Below are 23,930 nucleotides of genomic sequence, written 5' to 3'. Positions count from 1 at the left end.
GGATGTAGAAAGAAAGTCTGAAACCGTTTTGGAGATTTCAGTCTTTCCCGATTTAAAGGTATTTTTTTTTCCATGAAAAGCTGTGCAAAAATTTGAAATAAGTGTCCCGATATATCTTGATATTTTTGCATGTTTTCCAAGTGTTGTAGTTGCAGCAAATTATTGAGGCATAATGCATTTTTATGCCTTGTTGTTCATAACAGCTGTCAGTTGATGGTGCTGTTTTACTACTGTTGTTTCTAACAACTGTTTCTGCTCTCAACAAAGCTCATTTGGTATCTTTGGAGTGTGGGGTTTTGGAAAGAGGGGGCGTGGCTAATCCAACGGCTCAGTCTCGTAGAAGTAGAACGGCTGAAATCGCTTTAAGTAACCTGGCAGAGGAGCTGCTTTTGTATGCTGCTTGTTTACACAGAAAATTAGCTGGCTGGGAGCTTTCCAAAGATGGCCGCCAGTGGACTGACTTGTTGGAAAGACTTTGCCATAAACTTTTCGAGGTTACAGTCATGTTCTGGGTGGTTGCTAGGGTGTTCTGAGTGATAGCTGGATGATTGCTAATTGGAACAAGACAAAAGGCCTAAGCCATGTACACAGCAATGCATTTTTGTTTGAAAACACATAGATTTACACCTCTGGTTGACACTAGAATGATGTTGTCCTCTACCGAAACGGAATGTTTTGAAAATGCTTTCCATACCACATACTTTTGAAAACGATGACGTTGAGAAACTGAAAATAGAGTTTTCAACAGAAAAAGGATTGTGGATGTGGCCCTTGTCTCCAGTCCCTCTGGTCTTGGGAAATTTTGGTCTCTATATATGGCTCAAGTCGCTTATTAAATGTAAGTCTACAGCCCTTTTTTTTACGGCCATTAACAAGTCATGCAAATTGATTTAATTCATCTCCACATAAGTTACACTGCGATATGTAATACTAATGGTTAGATCCCTAGCCTTACAAATAATGATGCTTTCCTTAGCAAACATTTTATGAGAAATGTTTGATTTCCCATTGAAATCTCTGGCTGTTTTAAAGCTAATCTCTGGTATCTAGATGTTTGGTTTGCTCTGGTGAGCAAACGTCTCCATTTGTTCTCCATCTGGTCTCATTACTGCCTTAGAGAAACAATTGAGATGTTAAAGAGATCTCATTGATTTCTTTTTTTTCTAAATCTCTGCTTTTCCTATGTTTCACAGAGGTCCTCATGAACACTAAGACAGAGACATCAGATCTGAAATGGACAACATACTCTCGATCTAAACCTGAGGTGAGACCTGCACACGTCCAGAATTTGACCCGTTATGTAGCGCAGTGGTTCTAAACTGGTTTTGCTTCAGGATCCACATTTTACCCACCACAAATAACCTGTATTTAATGTTGTGTTGGTCAAGTTTTGCATAACAATCATGTTACGCAACCTGTTCATGTTTGCTAGAGTGACTGATTCATTTACTCCAAAAATAGAGTTTGATTGGAAAGTTATAGGAAGCATATTCCGCAACCCTATCAGAACAGACCTGTGACCCATTGTTGGGTTATGAACCATAAGTTGAGAAGCACTCAAAAGTTACTACAATCTCTATTAACCAATCAGTGGGTGTCACTTCCCTTTTTCCCCCTTCATGCACAGTGGGAGGAGATAAGCGGTCTAGATGAGGAGAACAACAGCGTGAGGACCTATCAGATCTGCCAGATCGACGGCTCGTCCAGTCATTGGTTGCGCAGTAAGCTCATTGAGCGGCGAGGTGCTTCGCAGGTTTACGTGGAGTTGCTCTTCACCATGATCGAGTGTTCGTCACGCAACTTGCTCCACCGATCCTGCAAAGAGACCTTTAACCTTTACTATTACCAGAGCGATACGGATGATGCAACAACTACACACCCCGTGTGGATGGAGAACCCTTATACCAAGGTGCACACATTTGGCATATTGGGAATTGAAATCAATCAATCAATCTTTCACACATCTGAACCTTTAACATCCCCAAAAGTAAATGTCATTACTCCAAGGTTGCTCTTTTCAGAAGTTAGGCCCGGGTATATTTTGTTCTTCTGTGCCATTCAACTGCAATGCCTTTCAAAGTATGCTCTTTTGACCACGAGCAAATCCGAACATGTTCGATGCATGCGCACTACAACTGCTTTAAGATACTCTTTTAGTACAGTCAACGGCAGGAGTGTGCGGCGACGATGCGTCAGACAATAAATGTCCGCATGTCGAGAAAATCTGGGACTCGCTCGGACAGTCTGTGCAGACTGTGCTGATGACTCAATTTGCAGAGTGATTGGCAACAAGAACAACTAAAGTATACTTTGGCCTAAAGCTCTGCTTTCTCTGAAATTCCTCAGGAGAAATAAATAACACAAATGAGACATACATAAAAAACTATAACATTAATGTTAATAATATGAGAAATCTTGGCAAATCTGTGCTTAAAGACATTGTTTAGATCTTGTGAGATTACTAGGGTCTTGTTCTTCATAAGAAACATCTGAGAAGTAGTATATTTTGGCAAAAAGTATCCATTTGCTCTCCATTTAATCTCAATACTATCTATGAGAAACATTTGATATAAAGAGATCACATTTGTGGTTTTCCTAAGCGACCATTCATCAGACCTTTTCCTTTTCTCCATTTCTATTAGGTTGACACTGTGGCTGCAGACTTCCTGTTGCGTAGAGGCGGAGAGAAGAAGTTTAATGTCAAGACGTTGCGTTTGGGCCCCCTGACCAAACGGGGATTTTACTTGGCGTTTCAGGCCCAAGGGGCGTGCATGGCCCTTCTATCCGTACGCGTCTTCTTTAAAAAGTGCCCAGCTCTCACGCGCTCACTTTCAGTCTTCCCGGAGACAGTTCCACGCTCGCTGGTCCAGGAGGCAGTGGGCCAGTGTGTGGCGAATGCAGCACAGCTTGGGCCCAATCCCAGAGCGCCCAAGATGTTCTGTGGAGAAGATGGACAGTGGGTGGACCAGCCCACCACCACCTGCACTTGCCTGCCGGGCTTTGAGCCCAGCCATGAAGAACTGGAATGTAGAGGTGAGTGAAAGAGAACAGACTACTCTGAAGCTGATTTGAGCTTTCTAGAAGCTTTTCTGAATTCTGTGTGGGTGGAGGTGTAGAAAAAGAAAGAAAAGAGAAAGGAAAAAAAGAGGAAAAATATTTAAATATAGAAAGGAGGAAACGAAAATGGAAAATGGAAAGAAAGAAAAAAATTTAAAGAGAAAGATAGAGAAAGAAAGAAGATTTGGGGTACAAATAGGAGAAAGAAATTAAAGCGAAAGACAGAAAGAAAGAGAAAAAATAGAAAGAAGGAAACAAAAGGATAAACGGAAAGAAGTAAATAAGAAATGAAACGGAAAAATGGAAAGAAAGAAAACAGAAAAACAGAGTAAGAAAGAAAAAATAGGAGAAAAAAAATGTAATTGTAGAAAAAAGAAAAGAAAGAGGAAAAATATAAAAAATAATCAAAATTAGGAAATGAAAAGGAAAAACTGAAATAAGGAAAAAAGAAATGAAAAGGAAAGAAAATAAAAAATTTAGAAAAAGAAAAAAAATAGAATGTAATTTGAAAAGGTAAATGAAAATATGAAAAGAGAGGAAAAATAGAAAAAAATTGAAAGAAGGAAATGAAAAAAAAAACAGAAATAATAAAAAAAAAGAAACTAAAAGGAAAGAAAAAGCAGAAAGAAAAAATTTAGAAAAATAAAAAAATTAAAAAGAGAAAAATTCAACAATTATAGAAAAATTTAAAAAGGAAGAAAGAGGAAAATATGAAAAATAGAAAGAAAAAAGAAAAATATATATTTTTTTTAAATAGAAAAAGAAAGAAAGAAAGAGAAAAATAGAAAAAAGGAAACAAAAAGGAAAAACAGTAAGAAACAATTTTTTTAAAAATGGTACAAAAGAGAAAAAGAGAAAGAAGAAAAGAAAGAGGAAAATATAAAAAAAACAAAAAGAAGAACATGAAAAATAAATGAAAATAACACGGTACAGTATGATGTCTTTAAACAAGAACACTTCTGTTTTTCATGTGTGATTTCATATTAATCCCAGTTTAAAAACAGCCTCAGCTCTATCAACAGCATCTGCGGCATAATGTAAATTACCACAGACAATAATGTTGATTCATCACTCTGTTTATACAAACAAAAGGCAGACAGATGTACAAAAGCCTAGCAGGCGATCATACAAAGTTCTAACCCAATCTTTCACCTCATGTCATGACCACGTAAAGCCGCTAAACCTAATAACCTTCATATGATATCCTCTGCAGTGAAGCACTGTTAACATGGAGAATCATGACAATAACTCCGAAGTAGTCCCACTTCAAAGAGACGATTTAGATTAAGTGCTTCAACAAAAAATAAAAGCGGCTCTTTTCTGCTTTTAAACTCTTCGGCTGTCTTGCCTGCTAGACAAGTGTATTACTGTTTTCCATTTGTTTACCAACTGTTTTTCTGTGGTAATCGACAGATGCTATCGATAAATCTAAAGCTGTATTAAACCCGGAATATTCTTTTAAAGACATGACTCTAATTCCAGTAACCGCAGTTGCTCTGTGCAGAGGATCAGTCCAAATCCTGCCTGTTTGAAAGCATGACTTCAGCTCTATAATGATGTTCTTTTAGATGGGTGTGGTGGGTTTGCATGTAAAGAGCAAACTGGTGTGTGTAAAGGCTTTTGCTCATCTGTTAAACACTGCAGCTGTGCTGTCTGAGCAGTTCACACACTCGCACGCACACTCAATGACCTTCTCCGCATTCATCCACTCTAACACAGTACATCTGCTGTGCTCCCCTCTCTTTCACACCCACACACACCCACGGAGCCATTATAGTGGCGCATGTAGGCAGGGCTGTGTCCACTACAAAGCACCCTAATAACATGACCAATTAGATGTGGGCAGCAAGACTGAAAGAGAGAATACTGCAGTTATATTGGGCTGGTAAAAGGCTGAAAGGAGTGTGTGGTCTGAGAGGTCATGGGGGTCACAGGTGAAGAGTAGGGTTGCAACGGTATGAGATTTTCACGGTATGATAACCGTCTCAGAAAATATCACGGTATACGGTATTACACGATTACTACTATCAGTGAAAACAGAAGGGTTATTTTATTTATTTATTTTTGAGCAAACGCTTTATTATAATTGAAACTTGAAACCATTTATTTTATTGAAGTATGTGTAAAAAAAATTCTCCCTTTTGAAAATAAATAGAAAAATATGAAAGCTAACAGAATTATAATAATAAATCGAATTATAAACATGATAAAAAAATAGCATGTAACTATAACATGTTATATAACTAAAGCATGTTAGTTTATATGTTAAATGAACTACTAAATGAAAAATAACATCAGCTGTGTGAGCTTTTGAAGTAATGTCAATGTAATGATTATTAACAGTTAACATATACTGCTCCTGTCAGTCCCTTTAACTCTGTGGTTCTCAACTGGTTTTGCATCAGGACAGATTTTACATTGGACATCAAGTGTCGACCTGTCATAGATTAAACATAACCTGTATTTAATGTATCCTGGGTTGCATTTCCTTTTATGTTGCATAGTTTTGTTCATGGTTTTCCAGTACAAGGACATGCATCAAGTGACATTATTTTTGTTGATGTCAACTTTGCTAATCAGCTAATAACATCTGACAACTCAAATTTTATGTCAACTCATGTTCTGAATAACACCGGCTGCATGACTATGATAAATGAAAGAGTTAGATTAACATACAGGCGCGAAGGGACTTCAACATTTCTAAATTGCACAAATAATAAATACATATACATATTTGTCTCTGGCTTGCTTTTGCTTGCATGTCAATGATTACTCCTCCGTGTGTCAATGATGCCAAGATCTACTTTAATTTTTTTTATTTTAATCACTGAGAAGGTTTACCTGGTTAAATGTTGATTTAGTAAAGGACCCTGACAAAAATTAACCATAGTTTATAATAGTAATATTGTAGTAATCATGACTGCTATCACAGATTTTTTCTGTGCAGAAATCATTGTTTTGATACAATTAACCATGGTTTTATAACAGTAATACTGTAGTTTCTATATAGTAACCATGATTTTACTATATATTGTAACCATGTTTATATTGTGGTTACTATGATTTTACTACAAATGATATGATTCAATTATGGTTACTGTTGTACAACCATGATTGTTATTTAAGGGCTATCCAGTCAAAGTGTTTACCAAATAGATTATTCTTTGGATTTGGCAGTAATATTTTTTCTGAACAAAGGAAACGCTTCCTGTTTCCCATTTTCCGGCATTAATTTAATGCACCACGACAACACCGTTCGATATATTAAAAAAAATCTGTTTGCAATTTAGCATCTTCAATGCCTTGGCATAATGTTGTCTAAATGTGGTGACAGTGTCATGAATCACCTAGGAAGAGTATTTAAAAGTTCAGAGACTGCAATATTCCAAAAATCCAAAATGGCCGGTCATAACGCCACCACCTGGCATCAGGAAGTGTGGTTCTTACAACAGACTTTAAAATAGTCCTCTTATATTTACCAAATTGCTTCAGAATTGTTTAGAATAATGTCAAATGCCTAATGCATATGTCAACCTTGCATTGTTTTTCGAAAACCACCGGGTGGAAATGGACCAGCTGTGTTTAGGCCCGTCATCGCCGCTTGCAGTTATATTTTAATTATTGGTATCACCCAATTTTAGTGTTTTTATTTTTTTATTATTATTATTTGTATTGGCCAATATTCAAATTTTCATTATTAGTAGTATCACCCAATATTTGCTTTTTTCTTTTCTTTTTTGTTCTTTTATTATATTGGCCAATGGTAGCTTTATTATTATTGGTATCACCCAGTGTTGCTGTTTTTTATAGTATTGGCCAATATTAGAATATTGTTATTATCATATCACTAAATATAAATATTTTTACTCTTATTGACCAATATTAGCATTATCTTTTTATTATATCACCCAGTGTGAGTGTTTTTTAATCGTATTGGCCAGTATTAGGATTTGTTTTAATTAACATCATTAGGCTTGTCTGATTAGTCCAGTATTGGAAGCCGATTAGGGCTGTGAGCTTATGAGGACTAATTCAGACTATAGACTTTTTTCTACATCAGGAATCTTTTGTATTGTACAAAATAATGTTGTGATGTCTGTTTCCACTTAAAGTATTTGATTTTTACTTAGTTTGAACAGTATTTTCTGATTAAAATAGACAAAACGGTGTAGATGTCGGCCATCGTGATATCTGTATCGGCCAAATTTCACATTTTGGCACAACACTATATCCTCTGCACAAGACACATACTGATGTCAAGAGAGTAAATAATGACATCTTTGTCTCTGTGTAGTCCATCAGAGGGCTAATTAAAAACAACTTCAACCTGTACAATCATACACATTCATTGTGGAAATGTGACACACACACACACTCTGTCAAAGCAGTGTAAACCCCTTTAACAAGGAGTATAATTCAGAGCATATGTTTTGGTCTGAGTGAAACTTAATCTGATCCAGATGTGGAGAACTGGTTTTGAAATAAAACTGGTCTGGTGAACTGTAAGCACATCTTTGCATGGCTCTTGAGACTCTGCATTCATGTGTTTGTGTGTAGTGATGGATTTGAGTCAGTTTTGTACATCTCACATTGAAGAAAGACTGAAGTTTCTTGTATAACTTGAAATGTTTGAAAATGAGCAGTATACAGTATATGCTGAAAGTATGAATGGGAAACTATACAGGTTGATGAATATGATCATATTTTATGTCATTGAACTTTCTCTCCTTGTGTGTAGCGTGTCTTGCAGGTCATTTTAAGATGGGTTCTGGCGCCGGCCCATGCACCGCATGTCCCGATTCCAGTCACACAGGAGAGACGGGCTCTACCTCGTGTGTTTGTCGCCCTGGTTACCACCGTGCCCCCACTGATAGTCCAGATACACCCTGCACACGTGCGTACCGCTCAAAAACACACACTCCTTTTTCTTTCATGTGTTTGGGAACCCTCCTGTTCCATACACACCCTTTTCTTTTATCTTTCCCTTATCCAGGACATGTCTGCTTTCTTTTACTTTGAATATACTGGCTTTATTTGAAGAAATATTCTGGCATATTTTTACCTTAATCTCCATTAATTATATTTGTAAAGCTCTGTGTATGTACATGAATTTAGACTTCTCAAATAGTTTAATTAACACACATTTCAGTATATAAGGATTAAAATAAATGTTTTAAAAAAAATACAAGCTTTATGCTAATGTTTTTAAACATACAAATGCCCTGTAGACTTCCATAGAAAGTACACTACTAAAAATAAGTTTTGACTTTGATTTTACCTCTTGCTTTAAGCATTTTGAGTCTACTTTGGCTGTTTGATCCAAAAATCCATTTTGAAATAATTTCATACCTCAAAAACTGGACAATAGCTGAAAAATCTTTGAATATTGAACATTTTAGCTCTATTGTTTAGCCCTTGAATAAATACAAATTTCAGCAAAAGTATAATTTTTTAATTATGAAATGTAATCCGGTATTGATTTCTAAATTACACAGCAAAAATTGTAGTAACAATATTTTCAAATACAATTTTGAAGGTAATCTGATTACTTTTGGATTTCTCATAGAATTTCTGTTTGCAGAAATCTAGAAAAAAAAAAGGTACTTAAAAGGATAGTTCACCCAAAATAAAATTAAAACTCTCTCATCATTTACCCACCCTCATGTCATGCCAGAAAGATTTTAAGAATATCTCAGCTCTGTTGGTCCATACAATGCAAGTGAATGGTGACCAGAACTTTAAATCTTCAAAAATCTAATATAGGAAGCATAAAAGTAATCAAAACGACTCCAGTGGTTAAATGTGTATCTTTGAAAGCGATATGATAGATGTGGGTGACAGATTTAATCAGATACATTTTTGTTAATCTTAATAAATCAGATTTAAGCAGATTAATCAGATTTAAGCAGATTAATATTTAAGTCCTTTTTTCTATAAATCTCCACCTTTTACCAGCCCAGACCAGTACGAAGAATGCGAATTGCCAAAAAAAAGAAGAAAGTGAAAGTGGGGGATTTATAGCAAAAATGTACTTAAATATTGATCTCACCCACACCTATTATATCGCTTCTGAAGATATAGATTTAACCACTGGAGCCGTATGGAATACTTTTATGCTGATTTATGTGAGTTTTGGAGATTCAAAGTTCTGAAAAAGTCACCATTCACTTGCATTGTATGGACCTACAGAGCTGAGATATTTTTGTAAAAATCTTCATTTGTGTTCTGCTGAAGAAAGTCATACACACCTGGTATGGCATGAGGGTGAGTAAATGATGAGAGAATTTAAATTTCTGGGTGAACTGTCCCTTTAAAGGGTCATGAAAAACTAACAATAAGTTGCATGAAATGGAAGACAGTGATTACAAGCATGTATTTTTTATTTTAAGAGAATTGTTTTGGGAATTAGGAATAGGGATGAATCTACAGTATGCATGAAGCCTGATTAGTGCTGTTGCATGTATTTCAGACTGCTCTTTTAAAATTTAGGAGCGTAATCGTTAAATTACACACTGGTGTTTACTATTGGCTGATTTGTAATGCAATCAAAAATGTAATCATGTGGTACATAAAAGTAACTGCATTGTGATTACACACATTTTAAAACATAATGTAATATACTCTTTGTAATCTTTGTAACACTCCAGATTACATGTAATCTGTTACTTCCCAACACTGTTGTCTGATTGATATAAACTGTTTAATATTTTGTTATCCTCATGTGGAAGATTTGTGCGTATCAGATAAGAGAGTTGAGATAAATGAGCTAATGTTTGTTCTGTATCTGTTTTGTTCAGGTCCTCCCTCAACCCCACGCAATATGGTTCCTCAGGTCAACGACACGTCTGTCACGCTGGAATGGAGTGAACCGCTAGACAGCGGCGGTCGTTTAGACCTCACTTACAGTGTGGAGTGTCGTATGTGTTTGACACCCGGGAGCTTGTGCACGCCATGCGGGGATGGCTTGAACTACCGCCCGTCTCAGACCGAGATCCAGGGTCGACGCGTCAGCATTTGGGGTCTGCGGCCTCACACCACCTACAGCTTTACAGTGGTGGCCTTCAATGGGGTCTCCCAGCAGAGTGTACAGGAGCCTGAGGGCGAGACCATCAACATCACCACCAGCCCTAATGGTGAGAGAGTTGGAATGAATGAATGGGTGAATGAGATGTTGTGAGAGTTGACTACAGAGGGTTATAGCTGCTCATACTGTATATGTGTTGTGCTGTACAGTACCGGTGCTGGTTTCTGGTTTAAGGAAGAGCACAGCCACAGAATCCAGTCTAACGCTGCACTGGGCCACACCCACTCAATCCCACTACAGCATTCTGCAATATCAGCTACGCTACTGTGAAAAGGTAAACAACTACACTATACTAATCTATACAACTCTGTACAACACTATGACACTATAACATACAGTATTACTTTACATCATAAAACAGTATTCTATACTTGACTTTACAGCACTACTACCCTATGATATTCAACACTATACTACTCTAAACAACACTATATTATAAACACTTTACAGTTAGTGCTGTCAGTCGATTACAATTTTTAATTACGATTATTTGCATAATTTTTTGTAGATAATCAAGATTAATCGCTAATTTAGAAAGTGATGAAATTTGACACTATATATACTTCTTGTCAAAATGTATTTATTTCCATCTTAGGAAAGAAAAAAAAAACAGTATCTAGCAATATAATGATTTATAAATATTTTCCAAACAAATCCTTCCACAATATAAATACAATGCACTAAAATAGCACCAATTCAAGTAACATTAAATGTTTCCCAAACTCTAAGTGGGTAATTGAAATAACTAGTCCCCACATAGGTTGCATATTAATTGCAATGGGGATTAATTCCCTTAAGCTCTCATCCTCCACAAAATTAATTTGCCGGTAGACTGTAGCCATCCACTTTCCTACAGCAATCGTGAAGCTGCGTTCATGATTTGCGGCAACGCCAGCGTCGTTCGGTGCTTTAAACTCACTATGAAAAGCGCTTGCAAACAAATGTCTCATTCTGCGTTTTGGTGATGGTTATGATTTGGATTTTGTACATCAAATAGAGCTCCTTTCTCCATAATTTTATCACTGACAGGGAAGCGCTATCAGAGATCAACTTTTTTACTGAGATGACAACCTCCAGTCCATTATCATAGGATAGAGGATGTCAACGAGCGGGTTAAGATATATCCACCAACATTATGCTATTTTATGCTTAGCTTGTAGGATCTTCTTGGTACAAGGGCTCTGGTGCTGTGGAGTCTTAATTATTCTACTCTACACTATCCAATACTACAGCCTATATAATACTCTATAGAACAGTAGTAAGGCACAATACGACACTATACTATGAAATGCTATACAACACTACACTAATATTATATAAATACAATACAACACTATATATTACACATTACTACTCTATAAAACACTATACACTGTATACAACGCTATAATACACTATACTACTCTGTACTTCACTTCACTGTACTATACCAGAAAACTGTGTATCAAACTGTAATCAGCATTGTTTTATACCTCTTATTTCCTCTGCTCTTCTCAGCCTGAAATACGGTTCGTTGACTCTATTTTTATGAGCTCCCCTACCAAACCCCCCTCCCTCCTTCTCCAGTTTCCTCTCCACTTTTGTTTTATTGATCGCTTTCTTTGGCATATCTGTTCTCTGTGTACACTACAACAAACCTGCCAGACTAATTAACAACTAATGCATTCAAACAGCTTCCAACAGCACTTGATGAATTAAATAAATGATTTTAATGGGGAATGCTTGTGTGTGTCTGTGTGTTCTTTTAAAAGGAGCGTGGCACGGAGGAGAATTTCTGTCACTATACGGAGAGCGATATCAACCATGTCGTTTTGAGCGACTTGCGCAGGGCGACGCAGTACGAGGTTCAAGTCCGCGCTCGCACATTGGCCGGCTACGGCAGCTTCGGTCAAGCCGTCATCTTTCGAACCCTGCCTGACGGTAAGGAAAGTTCCAGTCTGCTCATGAGGTGGGGGTGGGGGGGTAGCTCTGTGTTGTGGTAATTTATTACTGCCCAACTCCTTTATGGCCCCAGAGTTTTGTTTGAGAAAGCTTTTTATTGATTTTTTTTTCTCTTCCATGTGCAGATCGAAGCCAATTTTTTTTTATTATTGTATGGCACCTTTTTGTTGTTTTTAAGCCCTCTCTTTCTCACACTCTGGCTGTCGGTCTCTCTCTCTCTGTTTTCCTAGAAGATGATTCCTCGTCTCCGCTTCTTGTTACTGGGGTCCTTATTGCCATGGGCATGCTGCTGCTTATAATCGTCATTGCTGCTGCGATCTACTGTATAAGGTAAGACATAAACATGAAATAAAGAACGTGAGGTTGTTATAATGGACATCTGTGCCGAGAGAGAATTCTACAGAACTCAAGCGGCCATCTTTCAAATCCTCCGCCCATTGAGCCCTTGTTCATTGGAATATATTTTGATTATGCTGACGGCTGCCAATAGTGTATTACTTTAAGTTCCATTTGACATATTTTACAATATTTAAAAATGAAGTATAATTTTTTTCAATGTTAAAATACTGTCCCACACATACATCACCGAGATGTCTGTTTTAGATCTTTCCATCTGGTTGGTGGGAAGATGGTAAGTTGACTTCCTAAAGAGTGTAAACACTGAGGCTCTGTGGTGCTATCAAAACATTGCTCTGTTTGTTTGAGCGCCCTAACATGTCTACTTCTGATTTTGGGGATGGTTAACTTAACTGGGAGTGTTTGGGATACCTGTTTGGAAACAATCATTTTGCAATTCCGTTAGTTGTGTAGAAATGACATATTTCATCGTATTTTTATTATTTGATAGGAAGGCATGCGCATAGACTACAATGGAAACACATTTACCAAATATACAGTATTCTTTTACATTTGATATAGGAATATAGATATGCATCAAAAATCTATGACTTTGCCTCAATAAACTATTTAAATTCATAATTCACTCAGAGAATATTAATCGCTATCATCGCGTAGTATCTGAAATGTTGCTCTGTTTATTCTGAAATGCCGGACACAAAGCCTGTCATCAAAATGTTTGGTTATTATCACCCCCCAGAACCGCCAGTAATGTAATTCATGACATTTAATAAAAGAGCCTCAGTTGCTGTAACTTCCACTTTCATTTCTATTTTGCAACAATTTCCCCTGAAGTGACGCTTTTGTTCCCTTAAACGCAGTGGAAACGCTGTTTTATTCGGCAAATATTTTTGTGATATTTACTTTTCTCCCCAATTTGGAATACCCAAAGTCCTCGTGGTGGCGTGGTGACTCGCCTCAATCTGGGTGGCAGAGGACGAATCTCCGTTGCCTCCGCGTCTGAGACCGTCAATCCGCACATCTTATCAAGAGGCTTGTTGTGCGCGTTACCGCGGAGACATGGTGCATGTGGAGGCTTCACGCTATTCTCCGCAGCATCCACGCACAACTCGCCACACACCCCACCGAGAGCAAGAACCACATTATAGCGACCACAAGGAGGTTACCCCATGTGACTCTACCCTCCCTAGCAACCGGGCCAATTTGGTTGCTTAGGAGACCTGGCTGGAGTCAATCAGCACCCTCTGAACTCGCCCCTGGAGACTCCAGGGATTGTAGTCAGCGTCAATACTCGCTGAGCTACACAGGCCCCCCATGTTTTTGTGATATTAAGATTTGCATAAATTAAGTTCGTAACTTGGATGGAAACATCAATGATTAGATCTCATTCTCCCTTTCGTTCTTTTAGTGTAAAACTATAGGGGAAACATGCCTTTATTTATAAATAGATTTTATTTAATGCCTTTTAAATATTGAATCTACTCTTTCAGACTTTCAGAGCAAATACATAATTATTGAGTTATACAGTATATCGAATCTCGTCAATAGGATGAAAAATATTGAGATGTGATCGAAGTCTCTGAACAGCTCTGTTGAGTTATTTCAGCTGCATGACTGTGTGGGAAATGAGAGAGAGAGAGAAGCAGAGGGAGCAGAGACAGGATGCAGTAGTCCCAGCCCAGACTTTACAGGCCAAATCAACAGAACAATAGCTGTGACCCTGGGGCAGCAAACACACACACGCTTCTTTAAGCTCTTATACAATGAACGACTTTTAGACATGCACACACTCCAATGTACGTAGAAACTCCGATATTTCCATGGCACATACACATGTATGCACAGCTAAGATTGTAGGTATGTATTTTTTTCTGGGTAACATACAGGGGTGAATTAACTGAACAGTTGTGCCTCTTTCACGTGTGGTATTTCAGCATTAAAAGCTACTGTACGTCATATTCACTAACCACCCGCAATCTAGTTTAACCAACGCCAACAGCTACGTCTTGAGTATTTAAATGAAGTCATTATCATTGCTTTCCACTAAAACATGCCTCCTTTATATGTAAATTAGCCTCATTATAGATTGGGCTTCATTCACAAAATGTTCTGGCTCAGTTTAGATCGCGCTATTACTGCCAGAAGAAAGCAGGCTGTAAAATGTTGTATTTTTTTTTTAAAGATCATATTGTGCACATTTTCTATTAATCATATAAGCAGTAATTCATCATATAATGATGGAGAAGAGTGTAACCTGGCATTCTGTATATGCATATGTGTGGTGTAGTCAAGCACACTTCCGGCATGTTAAAGAGATGCGTCTGGATCACAGTAGTGACTGATGCTGTTCAGTTCTACCAAAGTGTGTCAGACAACGGTTGTCTGTTGCATCCGACGCTATATAGTTGAAGCACAAAAGATGCTCTAAAACATTCTCAAATCATGCAGGATAACTTTGAGCATCAGGTTTAGCACAAACTTGTGGAGTCATGCCAGCTCGAGTGCATGCCGTCATCAGTGTTGGGTAGTAATGGATTACTTGTAATCTACATGACAAAACAAGTACTTGTAATTAGATTACTTTTTTAAATGTGCGTAGATTAGTTACTTTTATGGATTACATAATTACATTTTTGATTACATTACCTATCAACCAACGGCAATAATTAGTTCGCGATTTACAATTAATAACTTTTTTAAAAAGCGGCCTAAACCGGAGCCTGAAATCCGTGTGATGGGCCAGATGGCACTACATACATTGAAGACAGTGCGGCCCTGTTCCTTATTTTACCCAAAAGTGTAATCTAAAAGATAGTGTTACTGATTCAAATTGTAGCTTTGTAATGAGTAATCTGTACTGGATTACATTTCAGAAACTTTCCAACACTGGCCGTCATTAAAACTTTTTTTTATTTTTTTTTTATTTCAGTTCAGCATTTCTCTCAAATTATTATTCAGATAATATAATTTGTAATGACATATTAATTTGAAAATCATTTAAAATAAAATACATTTTCATTAGTGGTCTCAGACTTTTGCACTCATGTGTATTCAAACACGTAGACACACTCCCGTTCATACTCAGTTAAGCGGAGAGTCCCTACACTCAATCATATACACAGAGGGAGCGTCCGGTCCAGACCTGCCACCAGCACTGGGTGGGACAAACATGGCTATTTTAGTCATGAGAAATGGACTGTTCTTTTATTCTCAGTTGTGGTTAAGTTTTCTCTCTGTTAATGTCGACTTTTATTTCTTTCTTACAATACTTTGAGACCAGCAATTTTTTTGGACAAAAGTTGGCATACAATAAGAGTATAGAGCTATAAACATTAATGTGGAAGGCGTTGCTCATGTAAATCGTTTTTAGAAGAATAAAAAAAAAAAAAAGTTTTCTCTTACATTGATTGCACACTTTAGTATCGAAGCACACATTATTCTCACTTTGTTGAGATCTCCTCTGAAACTCCTCTGAAAGAAACACATTTGAGATGACTGGGGGCTTTTTCTCTGGAGAAACATCTTAGAAGCATCTCACTGCTGTCTAAAGGAAAATAATTAAGATACTGCAGAAATGTATTTTTGTATTATTGTTATTCTTTACTGTAGAGTTACAGCAAAAAATAAAAGTTCTCTGAAAACAATAGTGAGCCGAAAGCAAGTGTTCACAAGTCTGGAATTGGAAGGAGAAAGAGTGAACAAGAGAACAAGAATAACAAGGTGAACTGGAAAGAGCAGTACGAGTAATTTAAGCCTTGTTCTTGTATAAAAACTGAAATGATCTGAATAAGGAAGCAGAGCCTGAGGTAGACACAGATACAGGAAGAGGAAGAATAGGGTGGAGAGAAGGATTTGGTGTATGCATTCGTTTTTTTCTTTGTTCAGGGTAATATGACAACGCAAGACAAAACGTGACATATGCATAGCACAAAGCCTTACACCATATCCTAAGCATGCACAACAAGTTTCTAACATCAAGTAACTTTTCTGAAGCCATGTCCAAACCAGGCATGAAAACGACAAGCTGGTTAAAAAAAAAATACGTAAAAAAAGATGATCAGAAATGAATTATGGCTTGTCGCTTTATCGCGTCACGCCTGGTTGGTTTGTACATTGCTACTTGCAGTGGCAAATCTACCATGCACAGACATTAATATCCACAATTTCTCTGTTTCACAGGAAGCAAAATCTCTCCAAAGATCCAGAGCTGAGCATCAAAAATGGTCAATATCTCATGGGTCAAGGTGAGTACTTCAACATGCACACAATGTCTTATTTTAATAGCGCATTCTGGTTTATTTGGCCATTTTTGGTGATAAAGGAGTTGTTTAGTAATCAACTGTTTTATTTCTCCAAGGAGTAAAAGTTTATATCGATCCATTCACTTATGAAGACCCTAACGAGGCCGTGAGAGAGTTTGCTAAGGAGATTGATGTCTCTTTTGTCAAAATCGAGGAGGTTATTGGGGCAGGTTAGTCTATCTCCGTCTTATTTTGAGGAATTAGCACCATGTCCTAACAATTTGCGATGCAACAAGTTTGCAACCAAAGACATTTTTCTGTTATGTTTGATGTTTTATGTGCAGCTATGTGGTGTGGGATTTTGGGGAACCAATTAAATTTCACTTCCACAAAGCAAAGTCCTTAAAATCAAATTCTTTGGTTTGCCGTTCTCAGGCGAGTTTGGCGAGGTCTGCCGAGGAAGGCTTAGGGTTCCAGGTAAGAAGGAGAACTACGTTGCCATAAAGACTCTTAAGGGTGGATACACAGACAAGCAGAGGCGGGACTTCCTGTCAGAGGCGTCAATCATGGGCCAGTTCCAGCATCCCAACATTATTCACCTGGAGGGCATTATAACAGCCAGCTGCCCAGTCATGATCCTCACAGAGTTCATGGAGAACGGAGCTCTGGATTCTTTTCTAAGAGTAAGTATGCATAGTATGTTGTAGTTCATATATTTGTTTACATCAGTGTCCATCTCATTGACTGTCGTCAACCAGCATTCAGCCTCTGACATGCAGTCTTTTTCTCTGTTTCATCTTCAGCTAAATGATGGGCAGTTTACTCCAATACAGTTAGTCGGTATGCTGCGTGGCATTGCATCGGGCATGAAATATCTTTCCGAAATGAGCTATGTACATCGTGATCTGGCAGCACGGAATATTCTAGTCAACAGTAATCTGGTGTGCAAAGTGTCCGATTTCGGTCTGTCAAGATTCCTGCAAGAGAATTCATCCGACCCCACATACACCAGTTCACTGGTAAGAACAAACACAATAATGTCGTTGAGTACATCCCAGACGTACTGGCTTGAACAACCATACATGCACTATTTGCTGAATATTGTAGGGAAAAATACAAAGAAGCATTCCTAGATGTATCCCAATTATGCCAATTGTTCTGTCCTGCTTCTTTTAGGGTGGTAAAATTCCAATCCGTTGGACGGCACCCGAGGCAATCGCTTTCCGTAAATTTACTTCCGCATCAGATGTCTGGAGTTATGGAATTGTCATGTGGGAAGTGATGTCATTTGGAGAGCGACCATATTGGGACATGAGCAACCAGGATGTAAGTTTTAATAATGTTTTAATGTAAATATTTTATTGTGACTGCATTTGTTTTACATTGATCATTTTACTTAAAATTGAACAAGGAATACATTGATATAGAAATTTTGTCCAGTACTGATAATTTTGTTTTGTTTTGGCCGATAAATAATGTTTGACAATATTGAATGTGTTTCAGTCTAGAATTGTACACGTTTTGAGTAAAATCACCAATAATACATTATTATTATTATTATTATTATTCTATATTGAACTAGGGACATATTGATAAATACATTTTCTCCAATACTGCTAATTATCTTTTGTTTTGGCTGATAACTGATATATGTTTGCCAAAATTGAGTTTTAATAAAATATTTGCCATGTTTCGAGTAAAATCAGCATTCACTTTTTTTTATTATTGAACTAGGCATACACTAATAAAAACATATTTCCAATACGGATAATTATCTTTTGTTTTGGCCGATAACCGATATATGTTTGCCAAAATTGATCTTTAATAAACATTTTGACATATTTCGAGTAAAATCAGCATTCACTTTTTTTATTATTGAACTAGGGATACACTAATAAAAACATATTTCCAATACGGATAACCATCTTTTGTTTTGGCCGATAACCGATATATTTGCCGATATTGAGTTTCAAAGTAGTATTTTAGGAGTAAAATCAAGCATTAAAATGATATGTTCTTCATTAAAAGTTAACTTTTTAACATTGCCTCAAATATCGGCTTAATCAGACCAATAGTTAATATAAAATAGCTACCGATATTTTCACCTATATATAATGCATGGCTTGAACATATTCATCTCAATTGCTCACTTTCATCCTCCCCACATTAACATAGCAATCATTCGTTATCTTTTTTACCCAATCAGGTGATTAATGCCATTGAGCAGGATTATCGGTTGCCGCCACCTCCTGACTGCCCCACATACCTACACCAGCTGATGCTGGACTGCTGGCAGAAAGAACGCACTGCTCGGCCACGCTTCACAAACATCGTCTCGGCACTTGACAAGCTGATCCGCAATCCAGCCTCACTAAAAATCACTGGCCAAGAGGGGGCAGGGTAAGTTGATATATTAGCAGATTATTTGAAGAGTAATCTTGTTACTCATTACTCTACATATAAATTCATTCATAAAAACCATTTCAACTTTTACAATGGACAATAAAATACAAACACCAAAGTCAGTTCTTGCCTACACAAACTACACAGTTGATGATGTTAAAATAAGTCCTTCCCTGTTAATATAGCTTCATGGTTCTCACCATCACACCAACTGTAAGTGGTATAAATAATGGTTGACAAATATGGGTTTTTTAATGGCTGATGACGGGATCGATATTTAAAGAGCAGTGTGGCCGATATATTGTTGTTGGATGTTAAATGTAGATATGAAATTATCCAATGTTCATTGAAATCGTATATGTAACACTAGAATAATGCCAATATCTTTATAAGAAGAGTCACTGCAACAGAATTACTTGAACAATTGGGGAAAAAAGAGCCAACTAAATCTCCATCACAGATAATTGGATTACTGTAATGCATTTTACCCAACACCGCTTGTCAATCAAGAACATTGCAGTTCCTGTTCTAGTTTCAGTCACATGCCTTTCCGTCCATCATTTCATTAGCTCTGCTCGTGTCCGCACAGTATGGCCTCTTGTATGTTAGTACTGCCCCTCCCCTCTCAACATGTTGGCCTTTCAGTCTGTCAATCAAAACGGCTCCGGATGGCCTCATGTTTGTCTGTCACATTCTTGCCCCGCTCCTCCCACCTATCCCTCAAAGTAACACTGTCAATCTCATGCTCTCATTGGCTTTCATTGTACTGCTGTGTAGCTTCAGGCCAGCTTAAGACAGCATCTTAATATGCATTTTAACACCCCTGTCTCTGTGTCTCAGCCCCTCTCACCCCCTGTTAGACCAGCGCTCCCCTCTAACGCCCTCATCCTGTGGGACAGTAGGTGATTGGCTCAGGGCCATTAAGATGGAGCGTTACGAGGAGAGTTTTCTACAGGCTGGATACACGTCCATGCAGCTACTCACCCACATCACCACAGAGTAAGTAAAGATCACAATATTTATTATTTGTCAAACATACATACTGAAGAATATAAGATGTATAAATACAAATTAATTACAAGGAAGATGTTTAAAGGAATAGTTCACCCAAAAATTAAAATTCAGTCATTGTTTACTCACCCATGTGTTGTTATAAGCCTATATGACTTTCTTTTTGTTAACACAAAGGGAGAGGATCAGAAGTCTAATAAATTATTCCATGAGCCTCATGATTTTTATGAAAGCATACAATAAGGTTTGGAGAGAAACCGATATCGAATGTATTATTTAGTGAAAATGTTCACTGACCGTTGATCTACTGTGCACGTTCATGATAGGGCACAAGAGCAACAGTTCACGCAGCCTCCTCTTGACATTGAGGCGTTCAACGAAAACTTGTTTTGTTTATCTAAGGTCCACCACGGCAATAGCGACTACAGAACACAACCCAGCTGTACACAAAACACAGAACTTACTAAACATGTCTGAAGAGTTTGTAATCGAAGAATTAATGCATTTCTATGCCCAGACTTATTTTTTTAACGTTTTTGGACCGGTGCCAGTTCACATTGGCCACAGTTACCCATGCGATATTGAAAATAGAATACAAGGGAGCGATAGAATGTACCGTCGTTTGTCACAGCTGGTTAGTACAAAAATTTGGATTACCATAGAAAATATACCCTTCATCACGTGTTGTTTGCCGTCAGGTTAGGACGCGGTTTGCCTATGGCTGCCTGTAGCCTCATCTGTTTCTGTTTGATTTCCGAGTACTCCGTTTGGAAAAAAATAAGGCTGGGCATAGAAATGCATCAATTCTTCGACTACAATCGCTTCAGACATTTTTAGTAAGTTCTGTCCTCTGTTTTGTGTGCAGCAATGTTCTGTTCTGTCACACTGTGAAGGACCTGTTTTTAGATGAAGAAAACAAGTTTTCACTTGTATGTCCCAATGTCATGAGGGGGTTGTGTGAACTTGCTCTCGTGCCTCACTATAAACAGCCTTTGTATGACATCACTGAGAACACATTTTGTTTTACAATTTCTCCCTTTGTGTTCAGAAAAAAGAAAAAGACTTTTAGGGTAATAACAACACAGAGGTGAGTCAACAATGATTGAATAAAATGTTTTGGGTGAACTAATACCTTAAGAAGAAAAAATTATTAATCATATGCTTCTAATTCAACAAGAAAAAAAAAACATTAATAATAATTTTCATATAAATAAATAATAATGGTTGCACAGCATTAAAAGTCCCTTAAGTAGAATATTACCCTCTTCAATTAGATATACACTTCCAGTACATATTTAAGTCAACATGAGGGGCGCTGGGGTTTGTGTGATATAAACGTGAATCGATCCTCAGAACCACAACTGCTTTCGGGTCCTTGAATAACAAATATAATGTGCGTGTAAGGGCAGCAGGTGGTCTTTCTGCTGCCCTTCCATGGGATGGGTAAGATGGTGCCATACGCAAACTGTGTGCGTGTAGGGAGTGCGTACTGGCTGGCTACCACCTCTGGAGTTCGCTAGTTCGAATCCCAGGGCGTCCAGCCAGGTCTCCTCAGCAACCAAATTGGCCCGGTTGCTAGGGAGGGTAGAGTCACATGTGGTAACCACCTTGTAGTTGCTTTAATGTGGAACGTTCTCAGTGGGGTGCTTGGTGAGTTGAGCATGAAGCCTCCACACGTGCTCAACAAGCCTTGTGATAAGATGTGTGTGTTGACGGTCTCAGACGCGGAGTCAGCTTGGATTCGTCCTCCGCCACCCGGATTGAGGCGAGTCGCTACGATGACTTGGAGCACATTGTGAATCGGGCATTCCAAATTGGGAGAAAAAGGGAACAACAACAAAAAAAAAAAGTCCCTTAATTTTTTCGTTCAATTTTTATATCGTTTTTATACAGGATATAAAGAAATATTAATTAAATAGAGCTACATATACATGTAGAATACTACTCTCTCCTATAAGCTATATACTTCCAGTACATATTTAAGTCAACATTAAATTAATATTGACCCCTTTTACTTTCTAAATACACATTCCTGGTCTTATTTTGAATGATTAAATGTTTGAAGTCTGTAAAATAATTTTCCATCAAAGTGGAAAAAAATTCAATAACTAAAAATTCATAATTTTTGAGTAGATGAGAAGCTTTTAGTTCAAATGTTAAGATTTAACTGTCTTTGTCTTGTGCTTCTTCTATCTCTCAGGGATCTTTTGCGTTTGGGAGTGACTCTGGCTGGTCATCAGAAGAAGATACTGTCCAGTATTGAAGCTCTTGGGATTCTAAACAAAACTCCAGGGAATGTGCTTTACTGAGCAGCTGGCGTTTGCTGGAGAACCTTTATGTAAACCTTCCATTCACAATCAGGAACATTTGTACTTCCTTTTTTACCGGGTCACTTAAGGATCAAGCGTGCTTATTTGCTTCCAAGACTACCTGAAGGAAACCTGTCCAGGAACCTGCCGGAACTATTACTATTACCACTAATATCACAAAACTTTATCTGTGGTATCAAACGGGTTTCATGTGGATGTTACCTGCATCATTTCACCATTTTGGGGAGTCACACGGCATAATCCAAAAGGACAGACTTGCTCTGACATCATAATGCAAAGACTGATGTCACAATGCAATCTTCAAGATAAAGGCCATGATAAAGTATTTCCATTTTTGCAGAGTATTTTTCTAAAGGAGACTTTCATACTGAAGAGACTGAAAGAGGATAACGCAACATTCAGTGAGAAATATAATGCAAGAGTTTGGATATAATTATCAGATTATTAATTATGACGTCTTGATTCTTCATATTATGGATGTTCCGTGTGTGTGTATACTTTGACGGATGCCCACATACACACATATTAAATTGATAATAGTGTGTGCAAGGAACACATATTTTGTTTTTAAACAATGCACTCTGTGTGTGTGTGAGTGTGTAAAATAAGCATTTTATTTTTTTTAAGAGAGAAAGAGATTGACGAGGTGGAGGTTTCACCGATGGACCAAATTCTCATGTCATACGTGCTTATACAAACACACACACACACACACACACACACACACACACACACACACACACACACACACACACACACACACACACACAGATATTTAAAGATCTGCAACACTTGATTGGCACTAAAAGCGACCAAATAAAAGACTGTCCGCTGTTTTGTAAGTGGCTAAAAGAGACAAAACGTCCTACGAAGGAGTGCCACTCTGTTTTGTTTATTGTGAGAACTGTTTTGCTGGTTTGATTTATTAAAAAATTTCAAAAGCCCCCTTTTGATACCATACAAGGTTTTCAGGGTAGGAGGATTTGGTCTTCACATTGGAGATCGACATGAACAAACCAAGGACTTGACTTTATTTTGTTGCCTATTTTTTGTATAAATATAACTTGATTTATGTAAAAAGTTTCATTTTCTTTGCAAGTGTAATCCATGTTTCTGTTTCAATAAAAAATTACACATTTATTCTTGTTTTTTAAAGTGCTTTTAACTCTTTCTTGCCTCTCTTTAAAGGTCATATCATGAATATGTTCAATCACAGTTAAGTTTTTCAAGAAAAAGATCAAAACAGGTATACTGTTTGTGAACATTCGAACAACGCCCATGCTGCTGGGCGCAGCCTATAACGGAGCATTTAAATATGACACGCACACTGTGCTGACAACAGACTACATCTAAAACATTAACCAATGTGACATTAAAATCAATTACTTCATTCCTTACTCTATGAATGGAATCTACATGATTAAACTAAGCCATTTTAACCAGTCTGATCGTTAAAATTATGAATATATTTTTATAAACACTGCCTGGCCAAAAAAGTCACTGTTT

General features: G+C 37.5%; 1 protein-coding gene across 2 annotated transcripts in view; it reads left to right on the top strand.

The window, feature by feature from the left end:
- The window catches only part of ephb4a (eph receptor B4a), a 46,635-nt gene extending 23,057 nt beyond the window's left edge, over positions 1-23,578 (top strand). Inside the window, exons 2-17 of one of the 2 annotated variants that reach the window (XM_052101752.1) lie at positions 1,194-1,264; positions 1,628-1,909; positions 2,643-3,033; positions 7,796-7,951; positions 9,855-10,190; positions 10,291-10,415; positions 11,893-12,061; positions 12,316-12,412; positions 16,619-16,683; positions 16,797-16,910; positions 17,116-17,363; positions 17,484-17,699; positions 17,857-18,006; positions 18,887-19,080; positions 19,924-20,082; positions 22,295-23,578. In XM_052101752.1, coding sequence (XP_051957712.1) covers positions 1,194-1,264; positions 1,628-1,909; positions 2,643-3,033; positions 7,796-7,951; positions 9,855-10,190; positions 10,291-10,415; positions 11,893-12,061; positions 12,316-12,412; positions 16,619-16,683; positions 16,797-16,910; positions 17,116-17,363; positions 17,484-17,699; positions 17,857-18,006; positions 18,887-19,080; positions 19,924-20,082; positions 22,295-22,403 — 2,882 coding nt within the window. In that variant the 3' untranslated portion in view covers positions 22,404-23,578. Of the gene's footprint in view, positions 1-1,193; positions 1,265-1,627; positions 1,910-2,642; positions 3,034-7,795; positions 7,952-9,854; positions 10,191-10,290; positions 10,416-11,892; positions 12,062-12,312; positions 12,413-16,618; positions 16,684-16,796; positions 16,911-17,115; positions 17,364-17,483; positions 17,700-17,856; positions 18,007-18,886; positions 19,081-19,923; positions 20,083-22,294 lie in introns of both variants that reach the window. The other variant, XM_052101743.1, reaches the window with a different exon arrangement.
- Positions 23,579-23,930: the final 352 nt, after the last annotated feature.

This window comes from Xyrauchen texanus, chromosome 3, assembly GCF_025860055.1.
Source record: "Xyrauchen texanus isolate HMW12.3.18 chromosome 3, RBS_HiC_50CHRs, whole genome shotgun sequence".
In the NCBI taxonomy this organism is placed as follows: Eukaryota; Metazoa; Chordata; class Actinopteri; order Cypriniformes; family Catostomidae; genus Xyrauchen; species Xyrauchen texanus.
Note: the sequence above shows the minus strand (reverse complement) of the source record. Positions and strands in the feature narration are given on the sequence as shown.